This window comes from Tupaia chinensis, unplaced genomic scaffold (genome assembly GCF_000334495.1).
Source record: "Tupaia chinensis unplaced genomic scaffold, TupChi_1.0 Scaffold000563_1, whole genome shotgun sequence".
NCBI lineage: Eukaryota > Metazoa > Chordata > Mammalia > Scandentia > Tupaiidae > Tupaia > Tupaia belangeri.
In genome coordinates, this window is record NW_006160076.1 from 3,347,696 (window position 1) to 3,368,225 (window position 20,530).

At 37.6% G+C, this 20,530-nt stretch overlaps 1 protein-coding gene across 2 annotated transcripts in view; it reads left to right on the forward strand.

Moving 5' to 3' along the window:
- The first annotated feature begins 7,333 nt into the window (after positions 1–7,333).
- ZUP1 (zinc finger containing ubiquitin peptidase 1) overlaps positions 7,334–20,530 on the forward strand; it is a 27,908-nt gene continuing 14,711 nt past the window's right edge. The window contains exons 1-5 of one of the 2 annotated variants that reach the window (XM_006157877.3): positions 7,334–7,466; positions 8,663–9,226; positions 11,686–11,796; positions 13,515–13,636; positions 16,278–16,446. In XM_006157877.3, the coding sequence (XP_006157939.1) occupies positions 8,677–9,226; positions 11,686–11,796; positions 13,515–13,636; positions 16,278–16,446 (952 nt within the window). In that variant the 5' untranslated portion in view covers positions 7,334–7,466; positions 8,663–8,676. Of the gene's footprint in view, positions 7,467–7,552; positions 7,685–8,662; positions 9,227–11,685; positions 11,797–13,514; positions 13,637–16,277; positions 16,447–20,530 lie in introns of those variants that run through there. The other variant, XM_006157878.3, reaches the window with a different exon arrangement.

The window sequence follows — 20,530 nt, forward strand, 5'->3', positions numbered from 1 at the left end:
GACCCCGAAACTCGGTTCCCAGAAGCCCTTGCACGCAGCGGCGGCGGAGGCGTGGCCCACAGACTAGCAGTAAGGGCGGGGAGCCCCAGGCCCCGCTGGCTCCTGCGCCGGCCTGCAGGTGGCTGGACGTGTTGCAGCCGGAGACTGTCCCTGCTGTCCCTAGTCTTCCGTGTCCCCAGAGGTGATCACCTAAACATTCATTCATTCATCCTACAACATAGTATTGATCATGGGTCTAATTTGTGCCGGGCACTTTTTTCGATATTGGGGCTGCACCCGTGAAGAACCCAGTGAAGATCCCAGTTTCATGGAGTTTGCAGAGATGCTCCTGGCTGCTGCTGTTTCATTATCTTATTGGACATGCTCTGCCTATTTGTCTCAAACTTTTTAACTTGCCATTTATAATTTTGTGTTGTATAATGCTTGTGGATTTCTGACAAAAATAGGGTCACCGATGTATGAAATGAATAACTCCTAATAAACTATTTTCAATTAATGCACATACTCCTGTAATCCACCCTGGAGTAAAGCAAATAGTATTGAAAGACTATGTTCCAGAGGCAATGGCAGGCACAGCCTATGCAAGAAAAATAACACGTCCCTGCCCTGAGGAAGAGTGTAGTTTATTGGTAGGAAAAAGACATGGAGACAAATTGTTATGCTTGTTATATTCAATAGTTGATAAATAAACAGTAGAGAAGGAATTATTTAGCTGTTGGGAATTGCAGCTGAGAAGGGAAGAAAAGCTTGACAAGGGAGAAAGCTAGACAGGACATTTAAAGTACCAATAGGGGTTTAATTGTCTCAGTCACCATGCCACCCTGTTTATTTCTTACTTCTCTCCTCCCTCTCTATCTTGAGATACTGATTATAAAATCAGATTATATATAAAAACAGTATGCTCGCCACAACCTGTAGTAACCAGCCCACAAAGCCAACCTCCTATGTGTAGTAACCAATTGAAGGAGTCAGACAAACAATAACTCTTACAGTAGTCTGCCCAAAATGGCCAAGACTTAATTAATAACCAACAGCCTCCCTAATTTTTCCCTCACTTCCAACTTAAGTCCAATTAGAGAAAATATGCACCCATTCCTAAATAGTTACATAGGATGCCCTGCTTCTAATTAGCCCACCTAGAGCTTCTCCAAACCAACAGCATCCCATTAGGGCATACCTGAAGCTTTCTCATTTTTCTGCTATAAAGCTTTCCCACTCCACTATTTTTAAATCTCTGAGAAACACAAATGATGGTAACCGATTCTCTTCTTATTGTAGGTTCTGAATAAATGTCATTGCTTCTTATTTAAATGTCTACACGTGTTTCCGCATTCCTGAAGAAGATTCCTCTATCCAGAGACTCTCACTTCTCAATAAATATGGTGGAAGCAATGGTAATAGTGTCTCCTGGACTACTGTTTGCCTGGCACTGTGGTCTCACTTTTCCAATCCAGCTGAAAACTGGAGGTAGGACTGGTGTCAAGATGTTGGCTTCATTAGTTATACAAAATGACAATCATAGCAACTTCTGTCCAACATCTGACCTTTTCTGGCATCTTTCCCAATTCTGCCTATCAAAATTATAATTATATATATATATAATTTAGGGCAATAATATATATGATTTAGGGCAATACTGTGGTATGAATGTTTGTGTCCTCCTAAATTCATAGTTTGAGACCTAACCCTCAAAGTAATGGTATTAAGAGGTGGGGCCTTTAGGACTTGATTATAACATGGGGGCGGAGCCCTTATGATGTTCATGGGGAATTGTAGGAGCTGGTACAGACCTTCAGAATTGTCCCTGTTGTGGTTAGAGACTCACATGAATTAAGTATTGAATGTTCATAATCCATAATCAAGAAGTCATTGGACATCACTGCATTAAACTCAGCACAAGGGCTTAATATTGAGTGAGACAGCTCTGTTTATAAGAGGACAAGTTCTGGAGTGGCCTATAGGCTCAGCAGTAGCAGAATGAGTGCTTCAGTCCTGAACAAGGATCTAGGCAGAGAACCACAGATTCTGCCACCTATGCTTTTTTAGTTTTCCAAAGATAAACTCATAGACTTCTTTTATTTCTATTTCTCATCCTCCGTACATAGTTTGCCTCCTCTGACCAACCTTGGAATGCTGGCCACTTTTCTTTTCTGCATTAACTTCTAAGCAATACAATTCACTCTGGTTTTGTTTTGTTTTGTTTTGTTTTTGGTCAGGAAGCATGTGTGCTTGCCAGAGAGAGAGACAGATAGAAAGAGAGGGGTAGGAGGAAAAAGTCCCCAGTGATACCTAACCACAATGCAACCTTGCTCTTCTATTTTTACATCCTGTCAGAATTTAGGGCATTAACGCCCACACACCTGATATGCTTTCCAAGTCACTGGAACTTGTGGAATATGGATCCCTTAATCACCAGGCCCAGGGCCAAACTCACTTAATATATATTTTTTAAGAGAGATTTTTGCTGTAGGATGTGTACACTCACTGGAAAAGAAGGAAGACAGAGAGCAAGAAATAGCCCCCGAGTGGGTATAGCCACATTGCAATCCCTTCTCCACCATTCCCTTCTCAGGATTTTGGGCATGCATGCACATGCACCTAGCATGAGTTTTAAGTCACCAGGTCCAAGACTTAAACCTCAGTTGACGATGTGGGAATCCAAAAACGTAACCATTAGGTCATCTGCTGATCGCCCCACTCTGTATTTAAGAGTCACGTACCTTCAGCTGCCTTCTTTCAAATTTGAATATCCAGTCCCAATGACTCCCCTGAGGCCCAAATTTATATATCTCACCTCCATTTTGATGATTGAAGGTGGGGCCTTTAGGACTTGATTATAACATGGGGGCGGAGCCCTTATGATGTTCATGGGGAATTGTAGGAGCTGGTACAGACCTTCAGAATTGTCCCTGTTGTGGTTAGAGACTCACATGAATTAAGTATTGAATGTTCATAATCCATAATCAAGAAGTCATTGGACATCACTGCATTAAACTCAGCACAAGGGCTTAATATTGAGTGAGACAGCTCTGTTTATAAGAGGACAAGTTCTGGAGTGGCCTATAGGCTCAGCAGTAGCAGAATGAGTGCTTCAGTCCTGAACAAGGATCTAGGCAGAGAACCACAGATTCTGCCACCTATGCTTTTTTAGTTTTCCAAAGATAAACTCATAGACTTCTTTTATTTCTATTTCTCATCCTCCGTACATAGTTTGCCTCCTCTGACCAACCTTGGAATGCTGGCCACTTTTCTTTTCTGCATTAACTTCTAAGCAATACAATTCACTCTGGTTTTGTTTTGTTTTGTTTTGTTTTTGGTCAGGAAGCATGTGTGCTTGCCAGAGAGAGAGACAGATAGAAAGAGAGGGGTAGGAGGAAAAAGTCCCCAGTGATACCTAACCACAATGCAACCTTGCTCTTCTATTTTTACATCCTGTCAGAATTTAGGGCATTAACGCCCACACACCTGATATGCTTTCCAAGTCACTGGAACTTGTGGAATATGGATCCCTTAATCACCAGGCCCAGGGCCAAACTCACTTAATATATATTTTTTAAGAGAGATTTTTGCTGTAGGATGTGTACACTCACTGGAAAAGAAGGAAGACAGAGAGCAAGAAATAGCCCCCGAGTGGGTATAGCCACATTGCAATCCCTTCTCCACCATTCCCTTCTCAGGATTTTGGGCATGCATGCACATGCACCTAGCATGAGTTTTAAGTCACCAGGTCCAAGACTTAAACCTCAGTTGACGATGTGGGAATCCAAAAACGTAACCATTAGGTCATCTGCTGATCGCCCCACTCTGTATTTAAGAGTCACGTACCTTCAGCTGCCTTCTTTCAAATTTGAATATCCAGTCCCAATGACTCCCCTGAGGCCCAAATTTATATATCTCACCTCCATTTTGATGATTGATAGCCAAAACATATTTCTTGATTCCATTTCACTCCTACTCATAGCTCTTTGTTCCTATCTCAGGCGCCTTATTTCTGAAATGATACCACCATGCAGCCAGAAGATTCAGCTAGAAGGCCTAGAAATCATCCTTTATCTTTTATCAGTGCCTCCTGGTTTTTGGTTTTACCCTCAAATCAGCCTTCATTTATGCATAGTCTGTCTGTACTGATACCATCTGCATACATCCATCATCGCTTCCACAGCTGTAGTTGTGTCCTGAGAAGTCTTTATCCACCTTGATGCTTTTACAATCTTCTCTATTCCCTACCTGGAATGAAGCATAATTTAAAATTAAGTTATTATTTATTTTAATCAAGTAAGATAAGTACATAGTTTAAAAAGTTCAATAACAAAATTTGTCATGAAAGTTAACCTTTGCTCTCTGACCTTCCCTCATTGCTCCCCCCACCCACCCAATACCATTTTCAATTTATTTGAGTATTTTGTATTGATATTTTGTTTATAGTTCTAAATCATATACTTAAACTACTATTTTTATTTTTTTAAATTTAGACATCATCTATTGTTAACTTTTGTATAAGATGAAGATGTTTACACTACGTGAACCTTCCAACACCTACACATAAACACACACACACACACACATTTCTCATTGCACCTCCTCTTCTATAGTTCTATCAATATAGGTCATAAACATAAGGTAATCTATCAGTTGCTTTCTCTCCTACTTCTCTCCCACTGTCTCCTTTTTCTATCTTTTCAACACTTCCTTCCTTCCTTCCCTCCTTCATTTCTCTCTCTTTTCCTCCCCTTTCTTTTCTTGTTGGTCCTTTCTGAGTCCCTTTGAGGTTGGATGTAAAACTCAATTTGTCATCTGATTTTTTTCTTTTTTTAATCTCATGTTCTTTTATTGGAAATTCTTTGAGCTTTATCTTTCAGACTCTATATCTATCTACTAATATAGTCACGATGTATTTTAGAAAAACAGAAAGACAATTTATGATCTTACTTTTCCAATCCCAAAAACTATTTCTTTTTTTAAATTTCTTTTTTTATTTTAGTTTTTTGCTACAGGGCACACATGTATGGAGCATGGAGGTCATAATTCTGTATTTAACTTTTCGTCTTCACCATTTTCAGTCCACTGCCTTGCTCATCAGAGAGAGACAGTGATAGAGAGGAAAAGTGAGCTGTCACTCCCCCCCAGGGGGTGTGGCCATGCCACAATCCTTTCTCTTTCATTCTCCTCTCAGGATTTTGAGCACACACACACACACACACACAACATATTTTCAAGCCCCAAGGTCCAGAACTCAAACCATACAGTTGACCATGTGGGATCCAATCACCTTTACCCCCATGCCATCTGGCTGGCCCTGTTCCCTATGTCTTGATTCTCTCTTTGAGGGTAATAATTGTTGTATCCACTGAACCTTTTTTTTTTTCTTCCCTCTCTCTTTGTGTTTCTTCAGAGTTCATGTGTGTGTGTGTTTGTGTGTGTGTGTGTGTGTGTGTGTGTGAGAGAGAGAGAGAGAGAGAGAGAGAGAGAGATTTAATTTCTATTTTACCTGCAAAAGGCTTTATACAAATGCCTGGTGATCCTTGAGTATTCATTCATATTTAAATAAGACACTAAAGAAACCTACTACAGTTGTGTAACAGTGGAGTTTGTTTAGTCCTTAATTGGTGACCTCCCAATGTAGTGATAAGATGGGTACCTATTTTGTTGGAGAATTTTGAGAAAGTTGATCTCCGTAGGTATTTTTTCCTGGGCCAGTTGATTTCTCTAGGGAAGAGTTTTCAAATCATCTGCCTTGGAAGCACAAATAAAATGTAAGGAGGTAATGAAGAAAAAGGAGTAAAGAGTTCATAATTCAGTATTTAGCTTTTCCTCTTCACCATTTTCAGTCCACTGCCTTGACCAAACCTGAGCTGTGCATTTTTAGGTTTGTAACCTCTGATTAATTATCTACATGAACTAAATCTGTAGCCTTCTCTCTGGAAGAGAAAGATGAATTGCTTTGCAACCTCATGATGAAGGAAACCTGGAGGTGAGGTTCTAACTGCTCCTTGTTGAGACATTCAGCAAAATGTTCTTTTTTTTTTTCAGTCCCAAGTGTCAACATCTTTTTCAGAAGTATTTCATCTTTGATTTACAACTACTTCCAGATTTCAAAGGAAGGGGTATGAATTGTCTTGCTTTTCTTATTGTTGTCTTTACTTCTGTTCTTAGTTAAGTTAGTTACTACTCATCTATCCTTCCTCTAGATTTCTAAGTTTAATTAATAAAAATCTTACTAGCTGTTTATTTTTATTCTTCTATTGTCATATTAGTATATTTTGAAAGACAGGGAAATATATAAATGTACATATTCAATCTGCCATGTTTAACCGCAACACCCAGAATCATTTTAAAAAATAGATTCTTTATGATCAAATCATGACATCTTCCTATTTAAATATCCAATAGCTTTCTACAAGGTCTGTGAGATTTTGCACCTATCTGCTTCTCTGACTGCATCACTTTTCACCCTTGAATATTATGCTTTGGATATAAAATGTGCTTTTTTCTTCAGCCTTAGATCTTCACTCTGGTTATTTTATCTGCCTGATATGCTCTTTCCCCTATAGGTACAAGGTTTGTTCATCAGCATGCTCATTTCCTCAGAAAAATCTTTTCTAACAACGTCAGCATCTCTATAACCCAGTTTTATTTTTTTCATTGTACTTATCACGATCAGTTTATTTACTTGCTTATTTTTTGCATCATCAGAATATAAGCTTCAAATGTCCTGGATTTTGTTGCTTTTGATGAGTGCTGTAGTTCCTTTCCCAACAGAATTTTCCTCCAGTCTTTAAATGTTTATTGAATAAAACAAGGACTGAATGACAAAAAAATGAGATGTTTGTGATCTTATAATCTCGAAGGAAAAAACTTCTCCTTAAATATCTTCTACCTACGCAGCACAGTTAGGAGGTTTTTTTGATATTAGAATAGAGTCTACTCAGCCAAGCCTTAGACAATAAGATAGATTGGTGTTTGTCCTAAGACCTGCCCTTCGAATGCACAGTCTTAAAGATATCAGAGCCTAGTTTCTTTTCAAGCAAATGAGCAGTCAGAACCCTAATGGGAGGACCAAAAACAAGGAATGGAAGGCATGTAGAAATGACTACGACTCCCAGAGTGCGCTACAACTCAGACGAGCACGAAGTCGAGCATGCCGGGATTCCTTCCCTTCCGGGGAAAGTGAGGAAGCGCATTTTTGAATGCGGTAGTAGGGCTCAGGTGTCTGAGTCCGATCTCTTTTCTGTTAACTGTGAATGTCTGGGTATTGGCAGGGCCGGCCGTAGTCTTTTTGGCGGGGAGAGGTACTAGGCCCGACGCACGCTCTTCTCTGCCCTGGGACTGATGGTGGCGGCGGCAGCAGCAGCGGCGGAGCACCCACAGGAAAGCCAGCCGAGCGCAGTGTGACAGCTGCTGGGTCTTCCGGCCAGCCAGAACCGACGATTCCAGCCCTCAGTGCCCACGCCTGAAGCTTCGATCCAGTTAGTGTTTGGGCTGCCTTTATGTCCTGACTCTGGGGGTTCCGCGCAACCTTGGGCAGACTCGGCCTTGGGGCAGGCCAGCCCTTACCGCCCCGTCTTCCCCCACGAAACCAGTCGGGCCCTGGCTCCCTGGATCTCCCGCCCACTTCTGAGAACACGTTCAAGTGCATTTTTTGTATCCTGCGGTGACACAGTCACAGCAAGAGAAGATATTCTAGGTGTGACCTTCTTCCCACTGGGGAGGACGGGAGAACTTCTAAAATCAGAGACTAAATGCTCTCGTTTGGAGAAAACAAGAAAATAAGGACAGGATAAGGAGGTCTCTTAAAGCTAAACTTATTTAAAGTCTTGTGCTTACCCCGCACCCCTTGCTTGCTTTAAATAGTCCTTAAATAGTCCTTAGCTGAACAGTGATCTGTAGTAGGAAGGTTGATGGCAGTCATCAGTTTTTAACATTTAAAAAAATTTCTTAACATCGTCTTTATGTCGGTAACCAGTATTTTATTAGTCTATAAATCCAAAAGTCATTACTAACCATTTTACAGACTGAGCCTCAGAGGGGAGAGGTGTTTGCCTAAAATGAGGAAACCTGAGATTATAATCCAGTTCCCTTTAGTTTGTAATAAGTGTTCTTTTCTACTATTTTCACTCTGCTTTTATTCTTTGGGTTGAAAGTAACGACTGTGGAAATGTGATTGGTTTAGCATTTTGGCTTCAGCCTTGTTCTGGAATGGGTTTTCTCTGAGCCAGGGTTTTCATATGTGCAGAATTGTAATAATCGTACTTAAATGCAAGCTGCTAATAGTGTTAACTGCTAATATTAAGATGCGTTCATTAATTTTCTGTTATAATAAAGTTTAACATCCTGTATTTCAATATATCAATTTATAAAGGTTTCTCCTCTTTATCTTATCTGGATAATTTTTTAAAAGTTTATTTCTCTTCCTCAGACCAGTCACACTTTTGAATTATTTAAAAATTATTTGTTTTCATTATTATTTTCTTGAAACCACAAGCTTGAAATACAGTGGTAAAATGTTGGTTGGGATTGATTAATATGTATATTTAAAGGACAATATAGTGAAATGTCTTTATCAAAATAATCCGGCATTAAATACCAAATACTCATTATTCTGAAATGTGATTTTCTTCAACTCTTAATTTGAAGCTTAAAGTAATATTGTGTTCTTTTCTAGCTACCTGTCCCACCATGCTTTCCTGTGATATCTGTGGTGAAACAGTAACCTCAGAACCAGATATGAAGGCTCACCTTCTTGTTGTTCACATGGAAAATGAAGTTATTTGTCCATTTTGCAAGTTGTCAGGTGTGAGTTACGATGAAATGTGTTTTCATATTGAAACTGCTCATTTTGAACAGAATATACTAGAAAGAAACTTTAAGAGGATAAATATGGTACAGTATGGAACTTCAGATGACCGGGATAATACCCTGCCGTGTAGAATGGACGTTAATGCAAGTATTCGTTCAGCTTGTGCATCTAATCATCTGAAAAGTTCCACACAAAGCTTGACTAAGGATGGTACATTAAAACATGAAGCCTTTTATTCAGAGAACTTCACTGAATCTGAAAAAAGTGGAGAAAAACAGTCTGGCCTAACAGAAATAAAAGGATCAATTTATGAAACCATGTATAGTCTTCCTGAATGTCCATTCTGTGGAAAAATAGAGGAATGTAGCCAAAATATGGAAACTCATGTGAAAACAAAGCATGCCAATCTTTTAGACACTCCATTAGAAGGTAAAGTGTTCATTTTATTATAAATTATAAGAGCCAGTACTCTCAGTTTAATATGTGGTATTCTAAAAGTTGGTTTATAGGTCAGATTACTACAGATGTGTCTTAAATTCCAGTTTATGTCTATAACATTGTTCATTTACTGTTGTTGCAGTATAAAAATACAGTTTTGGAAAATAATTTGGAGGCATATATAAAATGTTTCAGCTACATTGAGAATAGTTTAGGAACCTTTCTGTTCAGTTTTTAGAGATTTATTTCCACCTGCCCATTAGCATCTAGACTGTCCTGTAGTATGACTTTGTTGGACTCAAGTTTGATTCTATTACAATCAGAGAATACTCTTTGATATCAATTCTTTGCAATTTGTTGAGGCTTGTTTTAATAGCTCAAAATATAATTGGTATTGATACATGTTCCATGTGTGATTGTAAAAAAGTGTATTGTGCTTTGTTGGGTGGAACATTCTATAAATATCAATTATGGCCTATTATTTATTGTCAGATTATCTATATCCTGTATGATTGAAATCTTCATTCAATGAAATAAAGTCCAGGATTTTAGAAAATTATAGCAATTAAGAGTATAGGATATTATATTTCAGTGAGATGACTAGTAAAAAGATGGGGCTTTTGAAAAAGCAATGAAGAGATAAAACTGGTCTGAAATTGATAAAAGAGCAAAAGAAACACCTTTTCTACTTTTAGGGCCCTAAATTATGAAAGAAAAATAGCCTCTGTGTTGGGGGCTATAAGGAAAATGGAGTCTCATGGACCAAACAATTTTGTTAGACAAGAAAACAAAGTAGGGACCAGCAGTTGGCGTAATGGCTATGTCCACGCCAGGTCTGGGTGCGTGAGTGCCCAAGATCCCTAGAGGAGAATGGAGGAGAAGGGATTGCAGCATGGCCATCCCCTCTGGGGGTTGATTTCTTACTTTCTGTCTGTCTTTCAAGTACATGTGCCCTACAGCAAAAAACTCTCCAAAGGAAAAAAAAAAAAAAAAAAAAAGGAAGAAGACAAAGTGATGGGTTTAGAAGTTGTCTGATGATAGTCTGATTTTGGAAGACATAGTAGTAGGCCTTGAGAAGATGAGTTGGTGTTGATAACTTGGGGCTGATTAGTCTATGTACTCCAGATATTTAAAGACTTTTAAGTCATGGTTGACCAGTAAGAATAGATTTATTGTCAAGATAGTATTGCTGGTTGCATTAGTCCTGGATGTTCCCATTGGACAATGATGGCTAATCAGTGATATTTGGACTTTTAGTGGTAAAGAAGGTATACAGGGATATGAAGTCCAATAGTTACTATTGAGGAATGTTGCTGATTAGTTAGAAATGATTAAGGGACTGGCTTGCAGTGATATGATGACCAAAAAGATGACCTTTGGACATGGGCTCTGAGGCATTTTATGGTAGAGAACTGGCTGAAAACCTCTCTTATATCCCATGGTATTACTTATAGAAGCCATATTCTTTTCCTTCTTAGTACTGCTTTCAGAAATATTTGCTCAGTAAATACTTCTCAATATTTCATTTTCTCTTGAGTTTTTCTATTTAGTTTTATATTTCAGTGATTATATAATTTTTAAAATAATTACAGAATTTTCCATTTATCTTTTTGTCGACTTTTTGTCCTGCTTTGAAAGATTCACTTTCCTTCTTTATTTCAGTGAGGATTTTGAACATTACTGCTAGTCTCATTTCTTCACAGGGAACTTACTTAGTTTTTAGATTTCTGGACTGTTTTTTTCATGGGATTTGACGTCCTAATGTGTTTTGCAATTCAGATGTTAATATTCATTTATTATGAGAGTTTACTTTCAGTAAAACAGTTTCATGGTTCCTTTACCCTGGCTGTTTGAATTCTCCACTTCTAGATGAGGGCTTACATTTATGGATTACTCAGTGCTTTCACTCTGTATACATGCACAGTTCTGGGTCTCTCTTCTGTGCCCATTATCCACTAGGCCTTAGTCCTGTAGAGGTACTGCATCTTTTGATCTGGGCAAGCTGTATCTACCTGCCTGGAATGCTGTCTTATGGATGCAACTCTTTAATTTTCTGCTCCCACATTGGCAGCATGATCCCAATTCCAAACTTTATGCTGATACTGGAGTTGGCACTTCACCACTTAGTTTGATCAGTGCTGAGAACTGAGCTCCAGAAGCCCATATCTAGACTGGCCCCTACTTTCCACTTTTATTTTCCTTTATACTTTTCCTATTTTGACTAAAGCTCTGAATATTTATTACTAATATTTTCTGTTTGTGGAATGGAAATAGAAGTTTTGCTATGCTCAGTCTTCCATCTTGACCTTAGAAGTAGAAAAGTATCATTTAAATCCAACTACAAAGAACTTTTATTTATTTAAGATTAGTAGGTGGTAGCAGTCTTTGACAAAGGGTGAAGAGCTAAAAGTTTAAAAAATAAAACCAACTTAATAATGTCTCTAATACAGACTGTGATCAACAACTCTATGACTGCCCTATGTGTGGGCTCGTTTGTACAAATTACCATATACTCCAGGAACATGTTGACTTGCATTTAGAAGAAAGCAACTTTCTACAAGGTATGTTTATATGTTTAAAGATTAAAAAAAAAAAAATCATGATTAAATTTTTACTTCCCAGGACACATCTCTAATTTTTAGATTAGTGATATGAGAAAAAATCATATCATTTAAAAATAGATCTGCTCTTTTAAAGACTTCATAATGAGGTACAACTTTTTCTTTAGAGGTTGTTTCATTATAAAGGATGAACTGTTGTGACTTAACATCCAAATGGGACCGTGCATTCTGCATTTTACCCCAGAGAACCAGTATTTAGAGGATATAGACACGTAAGAAAATAAATTTTAAATACTATGCAGTTTTTAAATGTTTAATTTACAAGTTGAGGCCATTTCTTCAGCAGCTAGAAGTAACTGAATTTAGCAGTTGGTCAGCAAAAATTGAACTAGGAAGCTGTGGTATGACACATATAATTTTAAAAAATGAGCGTGAACTGTAAAACCTCTCAGTGCATTTCTAGCTGTTTGCCCAAGCTTCTAAATTGCTTATTGGGCTACATAGTGACTCTATAATAATGTTTTCCTCTGTACCATGTCTTTTTAAATAGTGACATTGATAAGTCATTATGGTACCTTAGAAGTGGCAAGATCCTATGTGAATTTCACAAACCCACTGGAAAAAATATAAAGTAGACTCTAAGAGGAACCAATTGTGTTCTACTTTATTTCTGTTTTATAAAATAATGCATAACTCCTGTGAATGCAGAGGTCTTTACTGTTCAGTATCAGTCATCCTAATACCGGTATCAATTATCGCCTTGCTTTTACCAGCTCTGTTAGCCTAACCCAAGATGAGAATTACTGGAGTAAAAATGGAATAGTCCTCTGCTTTGGTTCTCTACTAACTACTCTAGCTGGTGTGCTATCTTCCTTTGGACGAGATTACAAAGGATTAGTGTGGACTGGTGACCCTTTTGAAGCCAAACATCTGATAATTTCTTACTGTACTTATGATGGGCTTTGCATGAGTACATACAGTGTTCTGTAAGCCTGTTGTGAGTGATGAGAAAAAGATACCATCTGAGTAAATCACTGTAAGTAGACTCAGGGAGCATGAAAAACCATTTGTGAATCCATATCCCCGAGAATGGAAGAGGGGACCAAATAGGAAAATGTAGCAGTGGCTGAGAAGTTTGAAATGAATGAAAGATTATTCAGTTACATAATTAACACATCCGGTTTGAAGGTCTATAACACAGTTTATTGGCCCGAAGCCACTGACCAATGCACACTGGGTAAAGAGGAAGCAGGGTGAGATGTTGCAGTTACACCATTAGTTTGAGGCAAAAGTATAATTATTATCTGATACCTGTACTATGTTCTTTATTATCCTTACCCCCGCCCCAGTATTTTTGAAAAATCAGTCTGAATTGTGTTAAGGAGAATCAATGAAGGGTGGTACTTAATCTCTTTAAATTATGGTTTCCTCAGTAAATAATAATACCTACTTAATAAGGTTGTCATAAAGACCAAGTGAGATAATTAATGAAAAGTGCTTGTCACAGTTTAGATACTCAGTGAATATTTGTTTAAATGGATCTTATTCTCTTACATAAGTGGTTCTAAGTTCTGCTAAATTTCTATTTAGTAGTTGGTTCCATGACATCACAATAATGAAAAAGTGACAAATAATAGAATTTACTTTGTTTTAAAAATATGCATTAACTAATAAGTAAGCTGTGATTACAGCAGTTATTTCACTCTGAACATCAATAGGTATGGATAGAGTCCAGTGTGCTAGTGATCTAGAATTGGCTCAACAGCTCCAACAGGAAGAAGACAAACAAAGGCTATCTGAAGAATCAAGACAAGAAAAAGAAGAATTTAAGAAGCTGCAGGTACAGAGATTAATGACAATTACATGTTGAATTTTTTTTTTCCTGCTAGAGGGCATGTGCACTTGCCCGAGAGAGAGAAACAGAGAGGGGGAAGAGGAAGCACTCTCCTCCCCATGGAGAATGATCATGCTTCTTCTCCCTCTCTTCCTCTTTCTGGGATTTTGGGCACACATACACATGTGCTCAGCTTGGTTCTCAAGCCTTTGGGTCTGGGATTTGAATAGCATGGTCTGTCGTGAGACCTACCTGCCTTAATCACTGTGCCCACAGAACCAAGCCTGTTTTTATTTTTTCCTCTTGTTTTCCAAGTATGTTATTAAGATTCCATCCTTATATTTTTGTTCCTGTTATTTTTCAAAAATATTTTCATATATATTTCATAGTTTATCATAGCCACCATTGATAAATGCTTATTCTGATCTGATACTGAGGTAATCACTTCCTATATAGTATCTCAAATTCATCACAACAAATCCACAAAGAAATTGTTTTAGCCCTCCTTCTTCCTTGCTTTTTTGAATGAAAATACAGAGACAGAATAGTTAAGCAACTTGTTTAGTCAGGCAGCTATTAAGTGGTAAAACTTTTATTCATATTAGTGAAAGCTGATGGGACACATGTGGAAACTGAGACTCAGTATTTAGTGTTGGCATACAATACTTAAAGTGAAATTTAGAGCTAGAATTAATGTCTGCTGAGTCTTAAATTATTTTAGAGAGTACATTAGAACCATTTTTAATAGAAAATGCTTTTTGATAAAAATTTGAGACTTCGTTTATCTTGGATGCTAGTATCTGTTGAATGGATGTGACAGCATTCATTATATTTTTAATACATGTAGTTTTTATCAGTGTTTCTCCTTTCTTTTAGTACTAATCTGTGGACTAAAGTATCATATTATCTTATAATTCTCATAGAGTTTTTATATAGTTAATAGGAAAGTATATAAGTAAAAAGAGCTTATGATTGAAAGTGTTCTAAACTATAGATTTGCATATTTCAGGACTTCTCAAAGCCTTTAATATACTAACAAGTATTATATATACATATCATAATTTTCCCAGACTTATTCAACTGCTGTTGTTTTTAAACAGCATATGAGACATCTCTCATATGGTTATTTTTCCTTGAAATATGCTTTGAGATCTACTTTACAATTTTTTTCTCATTGGTGATTCACTCACTTGCAAAATATTTTCCCATCATGATTCAGAGGAAGAAAGGAAATTGGCTTTTCATGTAGGTGTATATGTATGTGTGTGTGGGGGGGTATTTGCTTCATATAATTTTGAACATTAGTAATACTAAAAGCTTGCAATATTTAAGGGAGGTTGTTATGTAACTTTGCAAGTTATTTGTTTAGATCTCAGAAATCTTTTCAATAGAGGCAGTTGTTCATGTAATTTATTTTGTTTTTAGAGAGATTTTTGCTAAAAGGCTCATGTGCTTGCCAGAGAGGCAGAAAGAGTTAGAGAGACAGAAAGTGGGAAATGATCCTCCAGGGGGGATGGCCATGCCATAGTCTCTGCTCCTCCAATCTCCTCTTGGGATTTTGGGCATACAACGTACACACGCCTGGCTTGAGGTTTAAGCTACCAGGTCCAAGACTCGAATCATGGTCAACTGCTTGGGAGTCCAGTGACATAAACGTTATGTCATTTACTGGTCCCTCATTTAGTTTATTTTTAAAATAAAGTTTGTTTATTTCTTCTATGAATAAGACAGACAGAGAAGAGAGAGAAAGAGAGAGGATCCCCCAACAGGATCCTTTTGCAGTGATCCACTCCCAGCCTTAGCCAGCCTGGATCATGGGCACATGTGTTTACCTGGTATGCACAAGGATGCCCCAAGACATGAACCAAGACCTTCCCATTTGGGTTCCAGTCACAGTGTTGGGTTACTGCTACACTATCAGCTGGCCCCAGGAGAGGAAGTTTTGTCCATACTATTTGAAATTCTCAGACGAGTATAAAATTATAGTTCATTTACTCTGTGGGATGACTGATTGATTTAAGGATTAAGTAAGTCTTTATGGACTAGCCTGGGAACTAAATAACAAGGATTGACAAGTTTCCTAGAAAAAATTAACAGTCGTGTTCAAAACTCTTCTAGCTTTAACACTACTTTGACAGAAAGACAGGAGCCTCCATTTTCTCACCATTTTCTTGTGGCAAGAAACCGAGTCTTGCCAAAATGGTTTATATAGAGAAGTGGTTGTCCATTATTAAATCAGATAGCTTGTGTACATATACATGTGTGTTTGTAATTCCATTTTTTTAAAGAAGTTTTTGCTATAGGGTGTGTGCGCTTGCTCAAGGGAGAGAGAGAGACAGAGACTGACAGGGAAAGTGAGAAAGCACCTCCCAGGGAGGATGGCCATGCTGCAGTCCCTTCTCCTCCATTTGGTATGGGGCATGCACACTCACTAGAGAGAGAGACAAAGAGAAAGTAAGAAAGCAAGCTGCTAGGTTCAGGATTCAAACTGCGGTCAGCCATATGGGAATCTAGTGCTTTAACCACCACACCATCTACTGGCCCCATCAACCTACATTTTCACAAAAAATAAAATTGTAGTTAAGTTTCCATCCTCTATAAGGTACAGGGATGTAAAAATTAAGTCATTTGTTTTTATGTTCAATAGAGACAGTATGGTTTAGATAATTCTGGAGGATACAAACAACAGCAACTACGAAATATGGAGAGAGAAGTCAATAGGGGAAGAATGCTGCCATCTGAATTTCACAGAAGAAAAGCTGATATGATGGAATCATTAGCTATTGGTATTGATGATGGAAAGACAAAAACTTCTGGTAAGTATTTCAACATCAAAATCATAGTTTTAATATTGCATACGCAATTGGGACCAGCAGTTAGTGTAATGGCTATGTCGCTGAACTCCCATGTAGCCAACGGTGGTTCGAGTCCAGGACTCGATGGCTTAAACTCACGCTGGGTGCGTGTGCGTGCATGCCCAAGATCCCAAGAGGAGAATGGAGGAGAAGGGATTGCGGCATGGCCATCCCCACTGGGAGGTGATTTCTCGCTTTCTGTCTCTCTGTCTCTCCTCTGTCTTTCTGGCGAGTGCACATACCCTATAGCAAAAACCTCTCCAAAAATAAAATATATTGCATACACTATTGAAGTAATAATTGGAACCATTTGAATTTTGCTTAATTATTTTATTTTAGGGTTTTGCCATAGGTGTGTACAGAGTCTAGGTCCTTAACCACCACACCACCTGCTGGCTCCAAACTTGGTTAATTTTTATAATTCATGCTTTATACAGTTTTAGGGTGAGACTGACTTCAAATTTGTTTAAAAAGTATGCTTTTTAAGGCCAGCAGGTGGCATAATGGTTAAGTTTTTGTACATTCTTCTACGTCTGTAGTCAATAGTGTTTTGTATATTATAGCACATCTCAGTTGGACAAGTCGCATTTCAAATAGTAAACTCATGTGGCTAGGCTAGCCTATTGTTCAGTACATTTTTAGACACTGAGACCATTACATATATTGTCACTGAATTTGTATTATACATTCTGGATGAGATCACTATGACTTAGAGAGAGAAATAACTTTCTCAAGGCAAGGTTATAAAGCTAGTTATTGCTCCAGCCAAGATTTACAATCAAACATGGCTTGCTCCAAAGTATGTTTTTTTCCCTGATGAGTATTAAGAAAATGTTGTATATTTATATATTACGTATTAGCAAAATTTATATAAAAATAAATTTGTTCTTACCAGCTACTGTTTTTGAATATTAATGTTATGCCAAACTTATTTAAGTTTTTAAGCTGTTAACTTTTCATTGTATTTTGAGGTTTTTGTGTACCCTTTTCTTATTCTAATCCCTCCTCCCTCACAAAGGAAACCATATCTTTATTTATTTTTTTTTTGGAGAGATTTTTTTTTTGCTATAGGGCGTGTGTACTCCACAGAAAAACAGAGACAGAGAGATAGAAAGTGAGAAATCACCCCCCAGGGCAGATGGTCACGCTGCAGTCTCTTCTCCATTCTCCTCTCGGGATCTTGCGCATGCACACACGCCCAGCGTGAGTTTATGCCACCAAGTCCGGGACTTGAACTGCTACATGGGAGTTCAGCAACATAGCCATTATGCTAACTGCTGGTCCCAGGAAACCATATCTTGAATTAAGTGTGTTTTAATATTCTTATCATACATGTACATTTTCATAAACAACATATAATATTTTATATGTTTTATATAAAAATATAATATGTATTTGTAAATCACTTTGCTCATATATCAGGGGACTTCAAATATTTGTGGACGGGACTAGCAGATGGCATAATGGTTATGTTGCTGAACTCACATATGGCCTACTGCAGTTTGAGCCCTGGGCCTGGTGGCTTCAAACTCACACCAGGCCTGTGTGCATGTGTGTGTCCAAAATCTCGAGAGGAAAATGAAGGAAAAGTGATTGCTGCTTGGCCATCCCCCCTAAGGGATAATTTCTTGCTTTCTGTCTCTATGTCTCTTTCTGGCGAGCGTACGTGCCCTATAGCAAAAATTTCTCCTAAAAAAAAAAGCTTGTGGAAATTGGAATTAAAATGTGAGTTCATTTTGGTGCAAAAAATCTTGAAATCTGTGTAGCTGTGCATAAAACACATTTTCCATGACCATTTTGAGGACCTCTGTGTATTAATTCTCATAGCTATACTTCACTTATTTTAGCTGCTTGTGTAGTTTTATTTTTTTACAAAGTACCTATAATTTACTTGATTGTTTTCATGTTGATAGACATTTAGGTTGTTTCCATTGTTATTCTTACAATTTATAAAGATGTCTTCTTCTATAGTTGCTCTAGTATTGCATTTAGATCTATAACGCTAAGCTAAGGGCTTAAGGGCTTAAGAATCTTTTTTTTCTTTTTTACTTTTTTTAATTTTTATATTTTTTTGTATTTTTTAATTTACGTTCATTCACTGTACATCATTACAGCATACAAAATGAGATTTTCCATCCAGAGTACACTGTATATTGTCTCAATCAAGCACATCAACATACATGTTATTGTCAACAAGGGCTTAAGAATCTTTAACTTTGTTAAGATTTCCTAAAGTGGCCTTTATCTATATTCACACTAGTGTATTCTTGTTCAAACTTTGTACAGTGACACTTTTTAATTTTTGCAATTCAATGGGGACTGAGATGATATAAGTTTTAATTTGTGTTTCCCTGATTTCTTCTTAGTTAGCTTCCTTTTGAATGAATTATTTCTCCCTTCCTTTGTTCTCTACTGAGTTGCTTTCCTTTTTAATTTGTTTATAGAAGTCATTTAATTATTCAGGATGCTAATCTTTTGTTGGTTATATGAATTGCAATTATCTTTTTCTGGTTTATGGTTTGCCTTTAAATTTTGTATAAGAGATCTTTAATTAGAAGTTTTAAATTTGAATATAATCAAATTTCTCAGTCTTTTTATTTTCTTTGGTCATTTATACTTCACATTTTGTGTTGTGTTTTATAATGCACCTAGACAACCTGAAAAAGGATAAAAGTCTCTATGTGGCATAGGACATCCCAGCAGATGTGTGTTATGATTCATTAGGGCACAGGAGGAAAATATTAGAACTTATACTTGAATTTAATTTGCATCATCCTTTGATTTCTATTTGTATGTGTTTTAGAACTTTAAAATGTTGTCTTTTTTTTTTTTTTTTTTTGCTTTAGGGCACATGCACTTGCCAGACAGACAGAGAGAGACATAGAGACAGAAAGCGAGAAATCACCCCCCAGGGGGATGGTCACACCGCAATCCCTTCTCCTCCATTCTCCTCTCGGGATCCTGGGCACGCATGCACACGCGCCTGGCGTGAGTTTTAAGCCACCGGGTTCGGGACGCGAACCGCAGTCGACTGCGTGGGAGTCCAGCAACATAGCCATTACGCTAACTGCTGGTTCCCAAATGTTGTCATGTTTTAAAAACGTATCTATAAAAGAGTAAAGGATATTGTGCAATGATAGACTATGTTGTTTTTATTTTATTTTTTAGGTTTTTGCCATAGGGCATGTGTGCTTGTCAGAGACTTACAGAGGGACAGTGAGAAATCACCCTCTAGGGGAGATGGCTGTGCCGCATTCCCTTCTCTCAAGATTTTAGACACACACATGCAGTACCTGGTGTGATTTTTCAAACTTCTAATCCTGGGACTCGAACCGTGGTTGTCCATGCGGGAGTCCAGTGTCTTAACCACATGCCACTTTGCTGGCCCCTATTAGTGTCTTTTAATAAACTGCCTTGAAATTTAGGAATAACTGATTTAGTGGCCAAGATTTTTATTTTTTTGTTAATTATGAAAATGGTAACTGAAATAGGTCTTATTTAAAGGATCTCTATTTAAATACCACAGTCTCACTATAATTTTAACTATAAAATATAATTTAATGAAAGATTCATCTTGGAAAATTTCTAAAGAGATTGAAGTACTCAGTACTTTATTAAGGGAAATTTTGCCTTAAAAGCAGCTATACAATATGGTTGCTAAGTGTGCTACCCAGATGATGAGGCTTCCCATCTTAAATATAGTAAGTATGCCATAGTGTACTGGAATGTATATTTTTCTATTTTTTCTGTGTTCTCCCTTCTATCCCCATTACTTTTTTAATTATTTATTTTATTATTATTATTATTTTTTAATTTTGCTATAGGGCATGTGCACTCACCAAAGACCGAGAGAAAGAGACAAGAGACAGAGAAAGCAAGCCACCAGGTCTGGGACTCAAACCATGGTCATCTATGTGGGAGTCCAGAGCCTTATCTCTACCACACCACCTGCTGGCCTATACATGTCTGTTCTGTTTTTGCTATAGGACACATGAACTTGCCAGAAAGACAGAGAAACAGAGAGAAAAAAGCCAGAAATCACCAT